The sequence below is a fragment of the Chanodichthys erythropterus genome, chromosome 16 (assembly GCF_024489055.1).
Source record: "Chanodichthys erythropterus isolate Z2021 chromosome 16, ASM2448905v1, whole genome shotgun sequence".
In the NCBI taxonomy this organism is placed as follows: Eukaryota; Metazoa; Chordata; class Actinopteri; order Cypriniformes; family Xenocyprididae; genus Chanodichthys; species Chanodichthys erythropterus.
In genome coordinates, this window is record NC_090236.1 from 17,529,453 (window position 1) to 17,552,241 (window position 22,789).

General features: G+C 39.2%; 1 protein-coding gene across 1 annotated transcript in view; it reads right to left on the reverse strand.

Annotated features, from left to right (window-relative positions):
- Positions 1-8,601: 8,601 nt before the first annotated feature.
- The window catches only part of pigk (phosphatidylinositol glycan anchor biosynthesis, class K), a 46,859-nt gene continuing 32,671 nt past the window's right edge, over positions 8,602-22,789 (reverse strand). Inside the window, exon 11 of the mRNA XM_067363058.1 lies at positions 8,602-10,565. Coding sequence (XP_067219159.1) covers positions 10,449-10,565 — 117 coding nt within the window. The 3' untranslated portion in view covers positions 8,602-10,448. The remainder of the gene's footprint in view (positions 10,566-22,789) is intronic.

Below are 22,789 nucleotides of genomic sequence, written 5' to 3' on the forward strand. Positions count from 1 at the left end.
TCTCTCCAGATCAGCTGAACCACCTGGGGGTGGAGTCGCCACTCTCCGGGCAGCGCAGCTCGTGATAGCTCGTCGGCCACACGGTTGAGCACACCGGGGACATGAATGGCGCGAAGCGACCTCAGATGCTTCCGACTCCACAGGAGGAGATGGCGGGCGAGTTGCGACATGCGACGGGAGCGTAGACCACCTTGACGGTTGATGTACGCAACGGTCGCAGTGTTGTCCGTACGGACCAGTACATGCTTGCCCTGAAGCAGGCCTTTGAGGCGGCTCAGGGCAAGGCGTACTGCCAGCAACTCGAGGCAATTGATGTGCCAATGCAGATGGGGTCCCGTCCAAACCCCTGAGACTGCATGCCCGTTGTACGTGGCACCCCAGCCGGTGGCAGAAGCATCTGTGAAAACCACAGCATGCCGGGACACTTGTTCTAGGGGCACTCCTGCCCGAAGAAACAAAGGGTCCGACCACGGACTGAAGGTTCGGCGGCACTCCTGAGTGATTGGCACCCGGAACGTGCCGCGTTGCCACGCCCATCTCGGGACTCGGCCGTGAAGCCAGTGCTGAAGCGGTCTCATATGAAGCAGACCGAGCGGTGTTACAGCCGCTGCAGCCGCCATATGCCCCAGGAGCCTCTGAAAGAACTTCAGTGGGACCGCTGTCCTGCCATTGAACGTATTCAGGCAGTTCAACACCGACCGAGCACGTTCCTCTGTGAGGCGTGCTATCTGTTCGACCGAATCCAACTCCATACCGAGAAAAGAGATCCTCTGCACTGGGGCGAGTTTGCTCTTTTCCCAGTTGACCCGAAGCCCCAACTGGCTGAGGTGACTGAGCACCAAATCCCTGTGTTCGCACAACTGATCCCGAGACTGTGCTAGGATAAGCCAGTCGTCTAGATAGTTGAGAATGCGAACACCCTGTTCTCTCATGGGAACAAGGGCTCCCTCCACGACTTTCGTGAAGACGCGGGGAGACAGGGCCAGCCCGAAGGGTAGGACTCTGTACTGATATGCTCGACCTTCGAACGCGAATCTCAGGAATGGCCTGTGTCGCGGAAGAATCGAAACATGGAAGTACGCGTCCTTCAGGTCGATCGCTGCAAACCAATCTCGGGGACGGATGCACTCGAAAATGCGTTTCTGCGTGAGCATTTTGAACGGTAGCTTGTGAAGGCTCCGATTCAAAACTCGCAGGTCCAAGATCGGTCGTAACCCGCCGCTTTTCTTGGGTACAATGAAGTAGGGGCTGTAGAACCCCGACCTCAAATCGGCTGGAGGGACCGGCTCTATCGCGTCCTTCGCCAGTAGGACTGCGATCTCCGCACGCAGAACAGGGGCATCGGCATCTTTCACTGTAGTGAAGAGGATGCCCCTGAACTTGGGGGGCGCCGCGCGAACTGAATCGCATAGCCGAGCCTGATGGTCCGAAGGAGCCAGCGAGACGGACTGGGGAGCGCTAGCCAGGCTCTCAGAGACCGCGCAAGCGGCACCAAGGGGACCACCGGCGTACCCGCCGCGGGGCAGCGAGGTGGAACGCAGGGACGCGGCCCGGGAGGCTCTCTGTGTGAGGCGGCCCGAAGCGGGGTCACAGTGTGCTGTGCAACACTTACCTGCTTCCACGGGTGGACAGAGGGAGCAGTCGAGGTTTTGCCTACCTGCTGCTCGCTGCTGTCCGCTGGCGACAGAAGAGGTGGATGAGAGTGGTGAGGTTCTAGCCCTCCCACTGCTCTCCGAGCCCTCTTCGGACCCGGAGATAGAGGAAACTGCTCTTTTATTGAAAATTTGGGTACCGCTGGCCGTTGAGCCAGCGGCGGAACAAAAAGGGGAAACAAAAGATTCTCCACCCGGCCCTCCTCCGGGGGAAGGAGCGGTGCGGTCACCACCTCCTGAAGAGCAGACCCGTCCATCTCCGGGTCGCCCGTCCTAGGGCCGCTTGGACTTGGCCTTGCCACCCTTCTTCTTAGGGGGTGGCTGGACGGGCTGGGCACCCCGCCCGCGACCGGCTCCACGACGCCGCTTGGATGGAGGCTGCTGCTGCTGGGGCGTCGGAGCGGGGGCGGCTGCAGGGGGGCGCCCTCGGCGACGGGCAGTCTGAGGTGCCGCCGGCGGTGGAGGTGCAGCAGCTGACCGCCTCGGCAGGATGTGACTGATCGCCTCTGACTGCTTTTGTACAGCCGAGAACTGTTGGGCAAAGTTCTCGACCGCGTCGCCGAAGAGGCCGGTCTGGGACACGGGGGAATTAAGAAACCTGACTTTGTCGGTATCCCTCATGTCCGCAAGACACAGCCAGAGATGGCGTTCCTGGACCACCATGGTGGACATCGCACGACCCACTGACCGCGCCGTAACCTTCGTCGCTCGGAGCGCGAGGTCCGTCGCGGCACGAAGTTCTTGTAGAACTTGCGGATCGTGACCACCCTCGTGCAGGTCCTTCAGTGCCTTGGCCTGATGGACCTGCAACAACGCCATAGCGTGTAAGGCGGAAGCGGCTTCCCCACAGGCCTGATAAGCCTTGCCGGTAAGATCCGACGAGAACTTACAGGCCCGGGAAGGGAGAGACGGCTCCCCCGCCAGGTGGAGTTAGGGCACAGTTGCATAGCAACGGCCCGTTCCACAGGGGGTATGCGCGTATAACCCTTAGCCGCTCCACCATCAAGGGTGGTGAGGGAGGAGGACCCACCGACACGGCTTCGGGCAGTAAAAGGTGCCGTCCACGTGCCAGTGAGCTCTTCATGCACCTCCGGGAAGAAAGGCACTGGGGTGGGGGGCTGAGAACCAGCCCTTGCCACCCCGAGATACCAATCATCCAACCTCGAGGGCTCGGGACACGGTGGAGGGTTCCACACGAGCCCGACCCTGTTGGCGGCCCGGGAAAGCATAGCCATCATTTCCGGGTCTGAATCGGGCACAGTCGTCACTCCCGAGGGAGGCAGCTGCGCCGAATCGTCATCCCCAGAAGCGTCAGGCTCACCCTCCGATGCAGCGATCGACATCCGGTCGTCTTGGGGAGCTCCGAAGGATACGGATGGTACACACCTCTGGGGTGGTCCACCGCGTTCCCCCGGCAGCTCTACTGGCTGCGGAGCGCAAGAGGGGTGAGGGTTCCTAGGGGGTTGGTTCCCCGAAGGAAACGCGCTCACCGTGATCCTCAAGTCACCAGCCCCGCCGCCCGAAGCAACCCTCTGAGGAGGATTGGAACGAGGCGTCGGGACCGGGACTCCACCCCTTTGCAGAAAGTGGAGTCTCGACCGCAGCTCCGCGACGGTCATCTTCCCACAATGGGTACATGACTCGTCCACAAACGCCGCCTCAGCGTGCCTTAAGCCCAAGCACGCGATACAGCGCTGGTGACCATCCCGAGGCGCCAGGTAACGACCGCATCCAGAAACACACAAGTAGAACGACATCTTTAAAAAGACGCGAACTACTCGTGTAAGCTCTTTCAAGGACTGACTCTTTTAGGTGCTGAAGCACGCAGGGGAAAAGCCGCTGCAGCACAGACAGGGAATGTGCAGCCTGTCGTGTGCACTCTCCTTGAAGGCGCTCTCTTACCAGCTGTAATAACAGCTTTTTAGCGCTCTAGGCGCACCGTTTCACCAGCCGTGAGAACGGCCTTCACGCTGATTACAGCTTTTGCTCAAAATAAAAAAGGCAAAGAAAAACAAAGGAGAAATCGGCCCCGCTGCTGCGCTGTCCGCCTGCACCGCAACCAAGAGACGTCTCGAAGAGCAGACTCGTTCACACTCGTGGTTTCAGTAGCTATCTTCTTCAGTGTTGAGAAGGTTTGGCTCCGAAGCGAAAAGCTGAAGATGCAACGCACCTGCTGCTCATTATATACCCGCGCTGCGAGGCAAGCAGCTGATGCATATGATTGCATGCCAATGTGCATTGGCTCGTTTAGTTACACTCGAAGTAGATTGGCCTCTCTAGCGAGATTCCTATTCGTCGGTCTGTCCGACGTACGTCGAACGTGACCGACTGAATGGGAACTGGCTTTGTGGTCCAGGGTCACATATAGGAGTAATTTTTTTCTAATGAATGATGTAATTTAACTTTTTTGATTCACAATGCTCTGTTAGAGCAACTTAATGGCTGGACTTTGTTCGGCACTATGTTCCACCACTTTAAGACTAATGGATTTGTTGTTTGTTGTGTTTTCATATTCAAGAAATTATGTGCTAGATGCAACTTTTTTGTGTTCACATTGAATGGTCTTCAACTTTGATTGATCTGTTGATCTGTTGAAAGCAGTTATTTTGAGTTAGATGCATAAATGTTCTCCTCCTATTCAAATTTTACATTGAGGGGTGCATACAACATATTTGCCCACCTGCAACTATAGTTGCCGCACATTCAAACACGTTTAAAAAAAAAAAAAAAAAAAAAACCTGGGAAAAATAAATGCAGAACATGTTCACATAGGACACTATTAACAGGACTATATGCATGAAACCATTCAGAAAAATTTGGGCACAGATGGGTTAAGATCACAAAACTCTGGACTGGTTGTACCTAGGATATCTAAAACCACTAAAGGAGGGAGAGTGTTTTCACATTTGGCTCCTAAACTCTGAAATAGCCTTCCTGATAATGTTAGAGGCTCAGACTCGCTCACCCAGTTTAAATCTAGATTAAAGATGCATCTCGTTAGCCAAGCATTCACATAATGCATGTCATATCAGATCAATTGCATGTGACTATCTTTGCTTAATGTTATGAACAGCAGCTTCCTTAATTATTCTCCATTTGCTTTTCTGTGTTATCTCGGGAAGCCTGTCTCGAGGTGATTAGAGAGTACATCAGCTTCAGTTTGGATCCAGCCTCTTGTGAAGACTTCAGATGATCAACACATGTGAAGAGATGACCCCAACCTCTGCAAGGACTTTAGATGACGCACTCATCCAACATGCACCATTCCAAATTTTGCTATATATCCTAATCATTGTTAACATGTATTAATTACTTTAATGAGCTGATTGGTTCTACCTTAAATTAATACATTGTTTAAATTAATACATTGTTAGCTAACTGCATGACTTGTATATGTACATTTCTGAAATTACATATTTTGGACACAGTCCCCTCTGATAACAGATCACTCTAAATTGTAATGTTGACATGCATTTCCTTTAAAGCTGCTTTGAAATATGTATCGTGAAAAACGCTATACAAATAAATGTGAATTGAATTGAATATAATTTAATTAAATGGGTTTGGGAGATTTTTGTATTTACTAATTCGGGGAACAGACACAGTCTCTATGTGATGGTATTTAGGTGAAAGAGCCTCTGTGTGTTGGGATTTATCTGACTTCTGTGACATGAGACAGCTGACAGACGGCTGGTTTAGCCAGTCAGTCAGCTTCCTGACCAGGGCCCCAGTTTGTTCAGCTCTAAGACTATGTGCCATATTAGAGAGAAGAGCAGCACCATCCCAGGAGGGATGGATACCATCTCTTTTCAACAGGTCAGGTCTGCCCCAAAAACTTTTCCAATTGTCTATGAACCCTATATTATTCTGCAGACACCACTTAGCCAGCCACTGAGTGACGGCTGTCTGCTAAGTATCTCATCACTCCGGCAAACTTTGCTTCTCCTGTGCATCGATAAGCCTTGGGTTCCCAACAGCCTGTCGCCGGTTTGTCCCTCCTCGGACCACTGTTGGTAAATTCTCAACACTGCTGACCAGGAACAGGACCCAAGACTTGCTATTTCAGAGATACAATAACCCAGTCACCTTGCCATAACAATACAGGGAGTGCAGAATTATTAGGCAAGTTGATTTTCTGATCATATTTTTTTTCCAAGCACATTTTACCAATTCCAATCCACATCAATCTTAATAACTACTATTAATATTGTTTTTAATCATTTATAAGTGATATATAATTGTTCATGAAGGCTGGAAATGAAAAATGCCCTATATTCATGTGTGCAGAATAATTAGGCAGGGTTTCTTTTACAGATAAAATGAGCCAAAAAAGAGATTTAACTCAGACATAAAAGTCAAAAATTATTAAATACTCATGAGAAGGACGCAATACTAATGTAATACTAGAAATTGCAAAGTTAAAGCATGACCATTGGACAGTGAAATGCTCATTGGGTCAGCTGGGTCATACAAAAACAGCTGGAGAAGAAAAGACACGTTAACTGCAAAATAATTAAGAATTAAGGTGAAGAATTAAGTGTGAAACCATCAGGAACCCTTTAGTCTCCAGCGCCACCATTTCCCAGTACTGAAACCTACCTGGAGTCTTCAGAAGTGTGAGGTGTCAGGATCTCAGAGACTTAGGTTAGGTGAAGAATCCTAAAAAATGACCCGCTCTTAATAAGAATCACAAGCTGAAGTGTTATAAAATACATGAAGACTGGGTTTTTATAGGCCTTATAGACAGACAGCTTGAGAGTGACTCCTGAAGGACCAGCACCACATCCTCTTGTACCACTGTTTGAAGAATTTATCTTCCAGAATCTGGCAGTAAGTTTTGGAAGATCATTTAGTCCATCTCTGCAAGATGGACATTTCAGGATAAGAGATGGACTAAAAGTGAACTCCCACACCTTACTGCCAGATTCTGGAAGATAAATTCTTCAAACAGTGGTACAAGAGGATGTGGTGCTGGTGAACACTTCAGCTTGTGATTCTTATTAAGAGCAGGTCGCTTTTTAGGATTCTTCACCTAACCTAAGTCTCTGAGATCCTGACACCTCACACTTCTGAAGACTCCAGGTAGGTTTCAGTACTGGGAAATGGTGGCGCTGGAGACTAAAGGGTTCCTGATGGTTTCACACTTAATTCTTCACCTTAATTCTTAATTATTTTGCAGTTAACGTGTCTTTTCTTCTCCAGCTGTTTTTGTATGACCCTGCTGACCCAATGAGCATTTCACTGTCCAATGGTCATGCTTTAACTTTGCAATTTCTAGTATTACATTAGTATTGCGTCCTTCTCATGAGTATTTAATAATTTTTGACTTTTCAGTCTGAGTTAAATCTCTTTTTTGGCTCATTTTATCTGTAAAAGAAACCCTGCCTAATAATTCTGCACACCTGAATATAAGGCATATTTCATTTCCAGCCTTCATGAACAATTATATATCACTTATAAATGATTAAAAACAATATTAATAGTAGTTATTAAGATTGATGTGGATTGGAATTGGTAAAATGTGCTTGGAAAAAAAATATGATCAGAAAATCAACTTGCCTAATAATTCTGCACTCCCTGTATGACCATTAAAAGTCACTCAGAACTCAGAGTGACACTGTTTGCGTCACTGAAATAAACGAATCTGATTGCACGGTACGTTTTGGAGTTGACTCGAATTGCGACGGAGGGCGGACTGACCAGACTGATATATCTTGTAGAAGATATATGAGTCTGGCCTTGCCAGGTATCAGTTTTGTTGTCTGCTGCTTTAAATGCTCAAGCTTTTTAACACCGGATGAAGTTATGGTGTGGTCTCTGCTGTTCTTTTATATTTAGAACAATTTTCAGAATTGTATCTTAATCGTTATTCTCATACTGTAGTTATATCGTCTTTGGTGTGAATTTTGTTTGTTTGTTTGTTTTACTTAGACTTTTTGAGCAACAATGTAAAGTGAGCTTAATTTACATTAAACAGAAAATCCTTTAATGGTAAAGTGTGCATGTTCTTGGTGGTGGAAATACAAGACCACTTTCTCATCTTTGGCTTTTGCCACACTGTAGACAATCCCTGAAAGCAGGTTACTAGGTCTAGAGAGAAAACTCACTGTTTTCAAAAGAATAGCTCAAGTGTGGCACTATGGTCTGACACTGAAATAGAGAATTGGAGAGAAATAAGGCAATATGGGCCACTGCAGCTAGACCAGATTACTACGCTATAGAGTCTATCTCTGTGGTTTATTGATCCATTGTGGCCCAGCTATTTTCCAAACAGCGAGTCACTGACTGAGAGACAAAAGTCTCCTGCTCTGAGAAAACAGACAGATGAAATCACTGATCTAGTACTGAGCTACTGTATAATTAAACCCAAAATATGGCCATTTTATATTGTATGAGCAGTTAACCAACCCTGGAATTACAAGCTAAATTATTTAATATATGAAAATCATAAAATGTAATGCAGGATCAAAATTAACTTTGTGTGCAAGATTATATTTGCTCAAAAAAGCCAAAAGGTCTGGATGCCATTAATCTGCTATCAACTCATTTGGAAAATAATGATTAAATATATCATTCATTGAAAGAAGGGTGAATCCATGTTGACCTTTATTTATTGATTGTACTTATCAACCATTAAAAAGGTTTCAATATATTGGATTCTGAAAAAAAAAAAAGTCTTTTTAATTGGCACTAATTAGCTTTAATTGATCTGCATGACGGAAATATGCAATAAGCGTAATTAATAATGAATAGTTAAGAGAGAGCTGACATCCTATATATTTACATTTTAACTGTATTTCATAGCCTAATAAATATATGTATTAAGTAGATTTTTAGGACAACATAACTACAGCTAAATAATTCACAGCTTCCTTATAACTCAACATTCTGTAACAAGGATTCATTTTCATAATGCTTCTCCATTGTAAAATGTGAGTTCTTTGTTCTCTTTCATTTCTCGCAGAAAAAAAGATGCTGCTCCTGTTAAGCACTATTTTTTCCATTTCTTTTCAGCTACTACATTCCTTCAAGTTTTAAAAGGAACAGAAAAGCTTTCAAAAACTTCTCTCTATAGGCTTTATTCAAAACGTCACCTTTAGCCAGTTTTATAATAATAATAATAATAAAAAAAAGCACACAGCAAAATGCTTTAGAGAACATAAATGGAAAAAAGGTAAAATGGCACTGTAGAAATTCTCATAATCCATTTACTCGCATGATGTGAGAGCCAGTGAATATTTTTATGTGGGCTCTCCTAAACAATTTGTGATGTCTGACCTATCAACATTTAATGATGCATTAGACAGAGAGAAAAAAAAAAGATTTAGAGTCATCCAATTTGTCAATCTCTCATTCACACTTACTGTGTAGCTGGGGGTGAATTCGGTCGACCCCTTTTAGAGCATGTTCTTAACGCAGTTCAAGTGGAGTGGAGATGCTAATGGACAGATACAGGACACAGCCAAAGGCAAATGGAGTGGTTTGGTTGCTGTACATGGAAATGTGTTTGTTGTCCATTAATTCTTAACATTTATTGCTGGGTGAATAATGAAAATGTCTAGGTCACCAAAAAAATATTATATTTTGCTTAAAAATGAAGCCTATTTTAGGACCAATGAGATAGTTTACATTTTCTACCCACTTCTTGATAGATAGTCAGCAGATAATGATATGCGAAATAACTGTATTTAAATTAAAGACAATTTCAATTACACGTTAGAATTTAATGTATTTTATTTTATTTATGCTAATTAAAAAAAAAACAACAACTTTTATTTAAATGACAATGAGACATTTATTTTCATTATGGTAAACAAAAAGACCAAAAAAACAATCAAACAAACAAACATTATACTAAAATAAGCTTCATTTTCTTTATGCAAAATAATTACTTGCTTTCTCAACTATGTGGTGAAATAAGATCCATACATTATATATGTATAAGTGGTTTTCACATATGTTCACAGTTGGTTTTCACAACTCTTCTCAGTGCTACCCTGAACATAAGTGTCTTTTCCCACTTCATACAACCATTAAAAAATAAGAATGGAAATTATAAAGTGCAACTGAAACAATAGATCAGCAATCGCATACACACATTCAGAATATCTGTAAAAAGCTAAAAAACAATCTCATCCCGAGGAGAAAAAAATGTGGAAATCTGAGAGGAGTGTAAAGGAGTTATAAAGTCAGAATTGCGAGATATAAAGAATTATTTTTTTCCCCTCAGAATTGGACTGTATAACTCGCAATTGTGAGTATATAGAAGAAAAAGAAGTCAGAATTGTGAGATAGAAACAAATATAGCCAGTAAAAAGTCAGAATTGTGAGTTTATATCTTGCAATTGTGAGAAAAAGTCAAAACTGCGAAAAAAAAAAAGTCACAATTATGAAAAAAAAAAAAAAACAAACATCCGTGGCAGAAACAAGCTTTCATACTCAATGAAACTATAACTGGAAATTATTAAAAGTACCAAAAAACGAAGGAACAAACCAACAAACAAGAAGTATGCCTCTCCCTGCAAGCTGTCTTTGTGCGTTTAGTTCAAAAGAAAGTCCCTGGTTGAAATTCAAATGGATTTCACTACAGAGCTAGAAACAACAAAGAATGTTTCAACTCAAGTCAGTGCATGTCACTTTCAAAAAATGATACACAGTAAAACCCAAAGAAAACAAACTTGCATCAAAAAAATAAATAACCTATTCCTGACCAAATCAATCATAAAAAAAAGTTATGGTGGACTCTCTTATGAAAGAGAAGACACAGACGCTGGAGGTTCTTTGACCTCTGTGGGATCAGAAGATATGTTTGAGGTGTTTGATGCCATAGGTCTTGAAGAACACCAGCAGGATTAGAGTCCAGAGCCCCAGAATGAAGCCATCAGGAGGGTGCCAGTCCTTCTGCTTGGGTTTCTGAAAAGACATGAAGCGAAAACTCTGATGAGTCTGTTTCATGTCATGAACAACTGAATTTCATTTGCTCTTCTTAAATAAAAGAACTTGATACATTATGTAAACACTGTAAGTATTAAGCAATGTTGTCTAGTACAAATCTATTTTCTGAACATATCACAATTGCTGCTTTTTCACCATCAAACCGCTCTTTTGCTTAACCATTCCCTTCTGTGCTGATCTGACCTGGCTGGTATGGATATGGATTCATTTTCCACTGTCGGGCTGATGATAACGGTCACTCTTTGGAATGTAATACAAATGCCTTGGTAATGCAAGAGTTTACAGACTATATGAGATGTAAATAGAGAACGCATTATGGAGAATGATCAGATATTTCTTTTAATTTTATTATTAATTTGTGTTTACGTCATTCAAATAGCATGCTTAGCCAGCTACAGAGAAACTGGTAGCCAGGCAACATACAACTAACCAATCCTGAGTGGAGACGTCACTACACGCATTGTACCAGCACGGTTAGCCAACCGTGATGAGAATTCTAGGTCGAGAACAGTTTGTAATCATGCTGTGCCATAACAAGCTTAAATGAAAATATCTCTGGAACCGTTCCTTGGCATTTTTAGAACCGTTCGGCCCGACGGAGGAAAAGCAGCTGTTTACAGAGAGGTTGTAAGCATAAGTCTGGACAGCAAATATTATTACCAACCACACAAATACTGAGAAAAAAAAAATAAAAAATAAAAAATCAGCTCAAAACAATGAATGAAATTGTGAGCAAACAAGAAAGTGAAAAACAACAACAACAACAACAACAACAACAACAACAATTAAAGAATGAAAGCAAGTAAAAGAAAGCACAAAAACACTGAACAAGAAAGAACAAAGACATTAAAGAAAAAGACTGATTAGACAAATGGAACAAAGAACTTGCAAGAAAACAAATGAATGAATGCAAAAAAAGACCGAGCAAGCGAAAATGAATGAAAAAAACAAATATAGAAAAAAAGAGTGAAAGAAAAAAAGCAAATGAAAAAATGAATTGATTGAAAGAGCAAAGAATGAAAAAAAGAATCGCCGAGTGGGTGGAAAGAAGGAATGGTGCAAGTGAATAAATAAATGAATGGAATGAATGAATTGTATGAAAATCGAATATGAACGAGTCAGAACAAGTATGGAGAGAAAGAGCAAACAAAAAAGAAACGAAAAAACATAAGGAAAGAAAAATGTGCATGTGCACTTGAACAAATGAATGAAAGTGAAAAAAAGAATGAACAAACGAAAAAGAATGAAAGAAGAAAATAAAGAAAACTAGAGTGAAAGAAAAAAGAAAGAAAGAAAGAACAAACAAAAATTTATGAAAGCACAAAGAAAGAATGATCAAGCAAATTGAAGAACGAGCACTTGCAAGCAAATAATTGAACAGAAAATCAAAAGAATGAAAGACAGTACAAAAAGGTAAAAAAAAGAAAGAAAGAAAGAAATAAAGAAAGAAAGATGCAGACAGTGCACATACAAACTCAACTGCTTCAGTCAGTGTTTGCACATTTACAGCTACATCATCACTTTGTGTATGAATATTATACATTTAAATCACCCACCATTAAACATGCATCACCAGACGTGCATTTATATGCTAATGCAGACTGAATATTCTACTGAAAAGAAAAGTTTAACCTCTAAAAAGAGACTGATCATAACTTTTCCAATTATGTTACAGGGGCTTGTGAGAGGGCCCATTCTTACAGGCCTTTGCCTGCACTGTAGGTGAACATGACTGCGTGTTTCACTGCAGACCTTCATTATCAACCAAAATAGAGCTACAGCCCCAGGCCCGACTCAACAGTGACCTAGAAATTAGGTGGATGTACGTATCCACACTGACCACCAGAGTGCACATAACCTGACTCGTGGATGCTGCCGCCCACAGGAACCTGGAAATGGGGTTTGTGTGAGACATACAGCTTTGGGGAAAGATGGATACAGAACATTTGTGCATGTTGTTTATGCCTGGGAGCATATGCGTGTTCAATGTCCTTGATCACAGCTGTGGTTGGATACACACTTTTAAAGGAATAATTCACCCAAAAGTCAAAATTCTCTCACCCTCATGTTGTTCTAAAAAATATGAGCTTAATTTTTCCGTGGAACAGAAAAACAGAAATGTTGAAGAATGCACTTGTCATTCTTTCCATATAATAAAAGTAAATGGGAAAAGTTTTTTTTTTTTTTTTTTAAATGCAACAATGCAACTGGAGATAAACACAGCACCATAAAAGTGGTCCATATACACCGTGCAATATAATCTAAGTCATCTGAAGCCATAAAATAGCTTTGTGTGATGAACTGATTACAATTTGTGTTGGAAAATATTGTCCTCCTATTCTAACATGACGCCTATCATGGGGTAACTGACAAATAAGAGTGTCCTAAATAAATCAAGGAGAATGTTTACAAATTTAGTTCTTAGAACTTCTTAGAAATGTACTCTTGGTATGTTTTTATTCACAACAAAAAAGTTATTTTTTACCATTTTTAACAAAAAATTCAATTGAATTACCTTAGAAAATTAACATTTTACTTACACTTGAACACATGTGAGTGTACACATCTTTTATGTTTCTTATTTTTTTTTTAAAGGTAAAAAGAATGAAACATCATGAATAATTTATTCATAAATATCATTGCGTTTTTGGGAAGTTGCACCACATGACATTTTATAAACTTGCCTTGTCATAAAAGGTCAAATTATCTATTTTAAGAGGCTTATTGATCTTTAATTAGCTTTTAATTTAATTTTCAGTTATCAGTTTTTAAGTAATTATAAAAATGGGTCAGTTTAATTATATTTTATTAAATATTATTTAGGTTTCATTTATTTTTATTTCATTTTTAGTTCAGTTTTAGTTTTTATTTATTTCCAGTTAGTAGTTTTCATGCCTCAACTTAAAACATTTATTTCAGTTACGCGACAAGGCAACATTTCTAACTTTAGGTCTAACTTTTAGGTTTTTCATCTAATATTTTATTTCAGCTTAAGGCCCATTTGCACCTTGCAAGGACAATAACAATAATAAAAATGATAAAAATGTAGTTCTAAAAATCGTTCTAATTATAAAGGAATAACAGAGGCCACATTACAACTATTACAATAACGGCACACTGGCACAGAGGAACAATATAATTTGAGTCTCTTTCTGAATAATTTTTTTCCCAGCTGATAAACGATAAAAACATTAACAGCCAATTAGAATCCATCCTTATTTAAAGAGCTCAAGCATTTAAAATGTGTGGTTGCTAATTTAGTTATCATTATGGTTATCTTTATAGCCTTTACAAAGCAGAAAGAAACTCCAAATAGAGTTATTCTCTAAATCAGTAAGCATTGTTTCTGAACTCCCTGAAATACCTCGATTGTATCTTGAGTTTTCTTCCAGAGAAAACATTGCGCTTTTCGGAAAAAGGGGCTTGATAGAGACCGGAATTATACAGAGACTTGAAAGAGAGGTGCTGCAACAATGTGAAATATGTGAAAAATAATGTTTTTTGATCATTCAAACATGAAAACTTATTTTAGTAGACACCACATACAAAATCAAGACTTTATAAAAGGGCATAAAATTGTCTCTTTAACAAAACTGCAATGTTTTTTTCTCTAAGAAGTACTAATGTTCGATTATTAAAGTACTCGATACAGCTTTATTCAATTTCAACCATTTCATCCTTTAAATTGGTCTTTTTTCTTCATTTTGACATCGGCACACTTGTATCTTAAATTGTTTTTACTTTATACTCAGCATAATTACATGCTGCAAGACGATGTCTTTTGCTCCAACAGACAGTAAGGACAGCAATAATGAGTGGCCTTCATCTCCATAATACATTGCAGCTGAGTGTGGAGGACAGCGGAGGAGGCGTCCTGAGTGCTGAGGGAATTAACCTCTGCAAGTAAGAGGGAAATGGGAGGGTGAAGACTGTACATAAGGGGGCTTCTCACATGGCTGAACGTGGACTGATGGATTGACTCTGACTGACTGCTCAGTCTACCTCCGGGAGCAGTCGAGGAAGTGAGCTAGAGATAACTAGAGCTACGATAATGAGGAAAAGAGCTATGATAATGAGGAAGCGGAAGAATGAGTGGGATTATTAGCACGTGAAAAATTTTTTAGATCATGATGTTGGGACCGCACTCACAAACAAGGGACACAGTCCTTTGATAGTCAGTTATGGGATCAGACATTTTCACCTGGCAAATGATGAAATGGGTGAAAATTTTCAGACACTGCAGGAGGAACGTGAGAGACTAGAATATCAAAGAGACTTGGGAGTGTGGGAATCTTTTGACTTTTGTACCAGGAAGTAACTAGACAGAACTCTCAAGCGACATCATAGCAACATGCTAAAAACACTCAGAACCGCATAGTATCAGTCAGGTGAGCTGGTCATTATTGCAAAATAAACCCGGACACCTCCCCTCCCCCCTCCATGTCTACAAGTTACAATACTAATTCTGCACTTTCAAACATTCAAACCCTCAGGCTTTGAACATTTTAAAACCTTGAGCTCTTATTTTGGTGGAATACTGCCCAAATTCTGTATGTTGGAAATTATGTAAATATGTAAATAAAGTTGCATTCCCAAATGCACTTTTAACTCGCTGATCATGCAGAGATTGACTGCATTTCATGTGAATCGTGTTTTGAAACATGCAGACGATCAGATTCTACAGTTATTTATTTAAATCACAGCCTTTGATTTGACAATCGGCGCTAAGCTATATTGCGATTATCACGCAGCCCTAGTTATTACATTTCAGTTTTACATTGGATAGAATTAATTATTAGCTTTTCATCAATTTACAAGTGTCCTGCAGTTTAATCACAAACTCCTGTTTGGGAAACCCTGCTTATTACATGCTTACTTACCAAATAAATAAATAATTTCTCACCAAATCAATACTTCATGTCCGTTTATTTATCTGATTACGCAAGAACAATGAGAGTGCAATGGGAGATGTGGATCTAGAACGATGTAGGAGATCACACAAAATGATAAAAAAGCACACTAGAATGCCTGATTCTGCTTCTCTGACACGTTTCGATAACTGTGTGGTTGTGAAGCAGATCTGGACCGCATTACAGTTCCATTACACTTTGCCAAATAATATCAGTTATTTCAAAGAGATGTACAGTCTACAACAGCAACAGATCCAGAAAAACAAAACAAAAACAAAGACATAGGCCAAAGCAAATAAACAGTTTCCATTTTTTTCTCAAAATTAGTTTTATTATCTGCGGAAAGCACATTTCCACTCTCTCTTTCTCTCTCTTACACACATACAACACAGAACCTTGTTGTCAGTAACACTCTGCTCCTTATTCAGGAAAGTGTAGTAAAGTGCACATATTATATTATCAATAATTTAACAGTCCTTTGTCAATTAGTCCTTATGCATTTGATCACAGAGTGCTGTAATTGACCAATGAGAATTGAGTATTCCAGAAAGCTGAGTAATAATGTTTAATAATCCAAAGACATGTAAAACAACCAAATCCATCAGGAATGTAAAGTGAATACTGGGAAAAAAAAAACAGAAATACATAAGAATGGTAAAATAATCTTATTTTGTGGAAACAACAAGATACAGTTGCATATTTCTGCAGCAGCATTTAAAAGTCTTCATTTTTCAAAAATATTCCACTTATATCAATAACAAATTATCACGACAATGTGCTTGTTTGAGGGTGAGATCATTTTCTCCACTGTAATTGCTATCTGGACTGTTTCCAACAGTTGAGTAGAGATGTCAAGGGTATTCTGAGCATAATATACATACTGGAGCTTAACACCTCTGTAAAGCTACTACATATTTGTGCATAGATACTGTTTGAACAGATTAAAGTATTTAAGTAATAGTACTTCAAGTAAAATTGGTTTGAGTAGGGTACACTTAAACAAATTAGTTCAATCAAATTAACTTTTTCTTTTGAGTTCACAAAACTGACACATTTTAAGTAGGGATGCACAGATACCATTTTTTAAGGATTGAGTACGAGTTACTAGTACTCACAGATACCAATGCCTATACATTTATTAATTTCTCTCTTACTCGCTCGCTTTTTTTTTTTTTTTTTGATGTTTTCCAAGGACAGTGAGACTAATGAATGTAGGACAGCTTCTTTATTATTACTCTAATGGAAAAAGTAATAATTTTTATGTGCTCGTCAAAAAAACCTTAAAGAAATGAACTCTTTAACAAAAACTTAAAGAACAACCTTCAAAGGGCATAATTACCAATAATTGTTGTTATATAAAAATAAATGTACAAATTACAAACAATACAACAAATATAGAGATACAAATTAAATAAACTTGATTTTCAGATACAATAGGTTTATTTACTATGTATACATTTATTTAACATATTTTGTTGTTTTATTAACATTAATGACCAATATAGGCTATGGTCTCTTTAAGACCGAATCCATGGATGCTGATACATATCCTGTTTTCACACAAATGTTTACATACCATTCAGGCGCAAGGAGAACTCATCGCACGCTGTCTGAGAGAACTGGGATCGCGTGCAACAAAGAGAGAGAGAGAGCACTTCTGGTCTGTGTCATTCAGCGTGATTCCACCTATCCCGCCTTCACTAATCGATAACAAATTGTGATTGAAAGCATGCAGTTCGCAATGTGTGTGTTTGAAGTATTTCCACACCTTCTGCTGCTGCTGTCGGTGTCTCTGTGCACAGAAAATGTCACGTGAGGTATCGGCCTTTGGTATCGGGGGTATTTGCTTGAACATGAGCTTGGTATCGGTGCACTAAAGCGTGACGAGATTTCTCGTCGAGGCGAAAAGTAGTCTCGTGATGTTGCCATGACCGAGTGTTAGGATGATTAGGAAAGAATATGCCACCGCGACGTTTACATTACGCCTCCACTGTCGTTTTGCGTTGTATTTAAATAAAATACATTTAATTCAGTTGGATAACGGTCGCCGCAGCTCCATATTTAAAGAGTTACGCGCGATCGCTGAAAGTGAAAGTAAACACGCGCGCGCATTCAAACACGATCTCAATACCCCACATTTTTAAAGCGGCTCCCTGATGAATGCAAATATTCTCTCAATATGAACGCTATTTTAGGCTGGGCAGTGTAGCTAACCATCTCTTAGCTCTGTATCAAAGAAAAAGTTGGTCTTATTTGCACTTTGAATATTGAGAGGGTGCGATTATGATTTCAACTTTTAAAGTGTTACCATAAAAATGAATAACAGTTTTCTCTTAATTGTATTAAGCACAAACAGTAAGGTTTCATTTGTTAACATTAGTTAATGCACTGTGAACTATCATGAACTAACAATGAATGACTATTTTTATTAACTAACATAAAGATTAATAAATACTGTAGCAAATATATTGCTCATTGTTAGTTGATGTTGGTTAATATGTTATAAATGAGACCTTATTGTAAAGTGTTCTGACGACTCATTTCAGGCAGTTCAGAATTGGTTCTTTCTTTTGGGAGACAATAACAAAATGTATTGTGTACTTTGATCTTTGAAGCTTTGCAGACCTTTTACTTTCACAAACAGCTATATTACACCCTATATAAAAGGTGATATATGAAAAAGCATAATAGAGGCACTTTAAGTACAATTTCTCAGTACATTTCTTCTGGATATTAAGTAAAACACAGCTAGAAGCTTGAAAGTGTTGGGTCCCATTGAGGTTCATAGCATGAACAAAAACTGGTCAAATTCTTAAAAAATCTTCTTTAGCAAGAGTCATGAGTTTAGAATGACATGAGTAAATAAAAATAATTATTATTTTTAAGTGAACTTTAAGTTCACTGGTAAATCATACTTTGTGCATGGAATTGTACTCCATTCTGCTGGAATGGAAACTCTGCCATTGAATCTCATGCTATTCAGTGAGGAAATTTTCAATTTGACTGGTTCACAACCCAGCCAAAAAATACAAAAGGAGTAAACCAGGCATCCTCCTCTTTCAGCTTTGATTCCCTAAAGCCATAGTGCTGAGGCATCAAACTGTCATGCCAACAATAACTTTTCAAACCTGAAAGCAAGCGTTCTCAGAGCAAAATCATCACAACAAGCTGAGTAATTGAGTTTGGCGAAAAGCACTTTCAGCTGAGTACACTGTGATTAGTCCCTGACATTTAAAGCCTGATTTAGAAGCAAGAATGATTGCTGCACAAAGGGGATAACCTCATCCTCAACCGGAGATAGACAGTTTGACGCAGGAGACAACACTGTTAACAAGTGCTCTTGGAAGAAAAGACAAGGTTACGCCCGAGTGTGTTCCCACTGCTATGACCTCATACACTGACTAGATTTGTTAAATAAATTAAACATGGAGGATTTCACTAAGAACGAATTTGCAGTCTACACTGTTTTAGCACCCAATTTATTAGTAGAATGGTCAAAAAGAAGCATTTCTTATTATTGCCAATGCTGAAAACAGGGTTTGCTGCTTAATTCTTTTGTGCGGATACTGCTACACTACCATTCAAAAGAAAGTAAGGGGTAAGAAATACTTAAAAATGTATCAAAAGTGACAGTAAAGACATTAAAAATGTTACAAAAGATTTAATTTCAAATAAATTATGTTCTTTTGAACGTTCTATTTATAAAAGAATCAGTTTCCATAAACTTTTCAACATTGATATTAAGATCCATGACTAATAACTGAGCACCAAAAGTAATTATTAATAATAGAGCACCAAATAATTTACATTTTAAAATTAAATGATTAATTAATATTAAAACAGAAAGCAGTTCTTTTAAATTATGATAATATTTCACAATATTACTGGTTTTACTTTAATTTTGATCAAATAAAGGCACACTTGGTAAACAAACAATAAAAAACAACATAATTATTCCAAAGTTTTGACTGGTAGTGTCTCCATCTCACTCGATTGTAGAGGATACAGCAGATTACTTTGATTCTTTATTGACACTGTACAGCATTCCTCCACCACTGTGCTCCAGAGAGCAGAATGAGCCGTTTAAAATACTGAAAGTGAGCTTGACAACATTGTTTCTGGATGTATGGAGTTATACTGCCCTTCTCCATCATTTTATCATCATTTGATAAATCATTGTTGCTATGATCAATAGAAAATTTACATAACATTACAAAACAACAGACAGTAATATTATTAGGTGCAATCTATAAAGTAAATTTACATAGAAAGGAGGCATATTAATGCTGAAAAGAATGACAATGACTTTACTGAAATATGTATGGTGCACAAATAGTGCCTGGTTAAACTGGATTGTGGGTGATTACTTAACATGATGCAGATGTTACATGTGTACAAAAGTGATGCAACTATTCAGTGTATTAGGCCCATAATATCAGAGCAATTAGAGGTATAATTATTCAAGAGTTGCATTGGCTATCTTAAATAATTTTGTGCTGTTCTAAAATGCTCTTTTAATGTGTCTGTATTAAAGAGTTAGTTCACCCGAAAATGAAAATTCTGCCATTAATTTCTCACCCTTGTGTCGTTCCATATCCATAAAACCTTTGCTCATCTTCGGAACACAAATGAAGATATTTTTGATGAAATCTGAGAGCTTTCTGACCTCCAGTAGACTGCAACGTTATTGCCATTTTCAAGGCCCAGAAAAGAAGTAAAGACATCACTAAAACAATCCACGTGACTACAGTGGTACAACCTTAATGTTATGAAGTGATTAGAATAATTGTGTGCCAAAAACAAACAAAAATAACAACTTTATTCAACAATGTCTTCTCTTCCACGTCAGTCTCCTATGCTGTTCACGTAGTAAACACAGTGCAGTGCTTCCGGGTTCTGCGTCATAACACCGGAACATAGAGTTATATCACTCAACTTTGATCATTAAACCTAGTGCGTTTCCCCCCTTAGTTTGGTTCGTTTAGGCATATATGAACACATAAATCGTGCTTGGATCCGCACCAAAACAATCACTCCAAGAACGCCTGAATCGGCCTGACTGAAAATGAACTCTGTGGCGGTTCAGTTGAGGTGAGAAAGTAATCCAATCCAACCCAACGAACCAAGCGCTATCATAATTCATAACATTAGGCTATATAAAAAGCAGAAGTGTCTGATTCTGTGAGTGAGCACATTAGCTCTCACAGTTGAAAACAAAAGATCACCTCTTCATCTTAAAATGTTGTGTAATGGCTTTTCTCCATGCGAGAATGCTGTCCTAACAAAGCTTTGATTCCAGGTCTAACTGCATACATATGTGCTGTCCATGTTTGCTCACAGTGCATTAATTAATGTTAACAAATACACCTTTTGATTTTAATAATGTATTAGTAAATGTTGAAATTAAATAATAATGTTAACTAATGAACCCTTATTCTAAGTGTTACCTTTTTTCAAATAAGTATAATTGAATTAATTTACAATTAAAAAATAAAGAGTGAGAAGAAAAAGTACATTTAGAATTACTAAAATGAATAAACTTTAAATGGTTCTTGAAAGTCTCTATACTACATGATGCAATGTGACCGCACCTTTGGCTTGATTAAAAAAAAAAAAAAAGTCAATTCAGCACTCTCTCTCTCTCTCTTTTTTTTTTTTTTTTTTTTTTTTTTTTTTTAACTAGAGCAAGAAAAACACTCTCATTATCTGTGAAGACTGGCCACAGGAGAATCTGACCTGAAAACCACATGTTTTGAGTATTACATTTATTCAGTCTTTCCAGTTTTCATGAAAAAAATCCCCACATCACACCACTGCTCATTTTCATTAAATTCTGCTATCATAGTCTCAATGATATTCTGATGGCTTGGAACTCTTCTTCAATATTAATCTATAGGATAAGAAAATGTAGCACCTCTCCTCAACAACATGTGCCATCATTCATGTTTGTAATACAAGTTCAGAAAGAAATATACACACCTAAGTTTATGGTTAGGGTTACACCATGTCCTAACCAACTGTGACGATGTACATTTCGTACAAATGTACTGTTACTTGCGGTTTCTCAAAATTGTGGCTGGTTAGGTTGAGGACAAAAAGTAGCTTAAATTGCATTATGTCTGGATAGGACACTGTATTAGTGGTTTGTTCATATTCATATTCAAGTTTATTTTTCATATAACCAGAAGTATAAGTTTTAGAATAGAGGTTTTTTTTGCCTTGGCCATTATCCCTAATAATCATGTAACAGAGTAGAATTGGCCCAGAGATGGTTTGTATTTTACTATATTTGCCTATTCATACCACATAGAACCCAACAAAAGACTCATTTTCTTCAATCTGTTGCTCTGTTTGAAAATTCCGGTGCACAATCACCATCCAACTGAAGCATATCTGCCAGGAAGAATGGGCCAAATCATACCTGAACAGTGTGAGACTGGAATTTGTATTTAGGTACAAAAGCAAAAAAAGAAAATGGAAGTGTTTGGACATACAGGGAATGGCAAATAAAGAACTGATTTAAGAAATATTGAGATTAAGATATTAAGTTCATTTGAGATCATAATATTTGGTCTTCAGACGGAATAATTTCAAATGCTTGGGCATTTTGTCCAGAAGTAATATTTTAATAAGCAAATCAGTAAAGAGAGCTTTGCTCAACATTCTCACTTATAAAAATTGATGAAGAGAAAGATAGAGATGGATATAGAGAGATCAAAGGTTCTGATGTAGTCTGCATGAGGCCAGTAATAGAGTCCAGCACGCAGTGGGAGGGAGCGTCCAATCAGATTCCAGTCTGAACGAATGCTAGAGGGATGGCTCATAACTGCTACATATCCACATACTGCCTGCATTACCACACTGTCTTTTTATCCTGAATAGTACATTCACTTATTTATGAATGTCATCTTTAAAGCGCCGTTATGACATTTCGATATCAGCACTCAAAAACAGTCATGACTCATTACAGTCCTGAATCCTATATGCTGCAGTCCTCCAGATTATTTCTTAAAGCCACTGGTGTTTTTGTACTGTATCAAAAATTGACAGGTGCTTTTTCATTCACAATTGAATTTACAATCCATATAAAAAGGATACTGAAATATGTTCTAGATTTAAGCAGAAATTTAAGAGTAGCACTAAAATAGTCAGTGTCCACCTCAAACATTTGGTTCATTTCAAGGTGGTTTGCAAGGATTTTGGCTGATATGTGAATGCTCTAAATGAAATCAGACCTCTCTAAGGCCATAAACATATCTTATGCAATTAGAC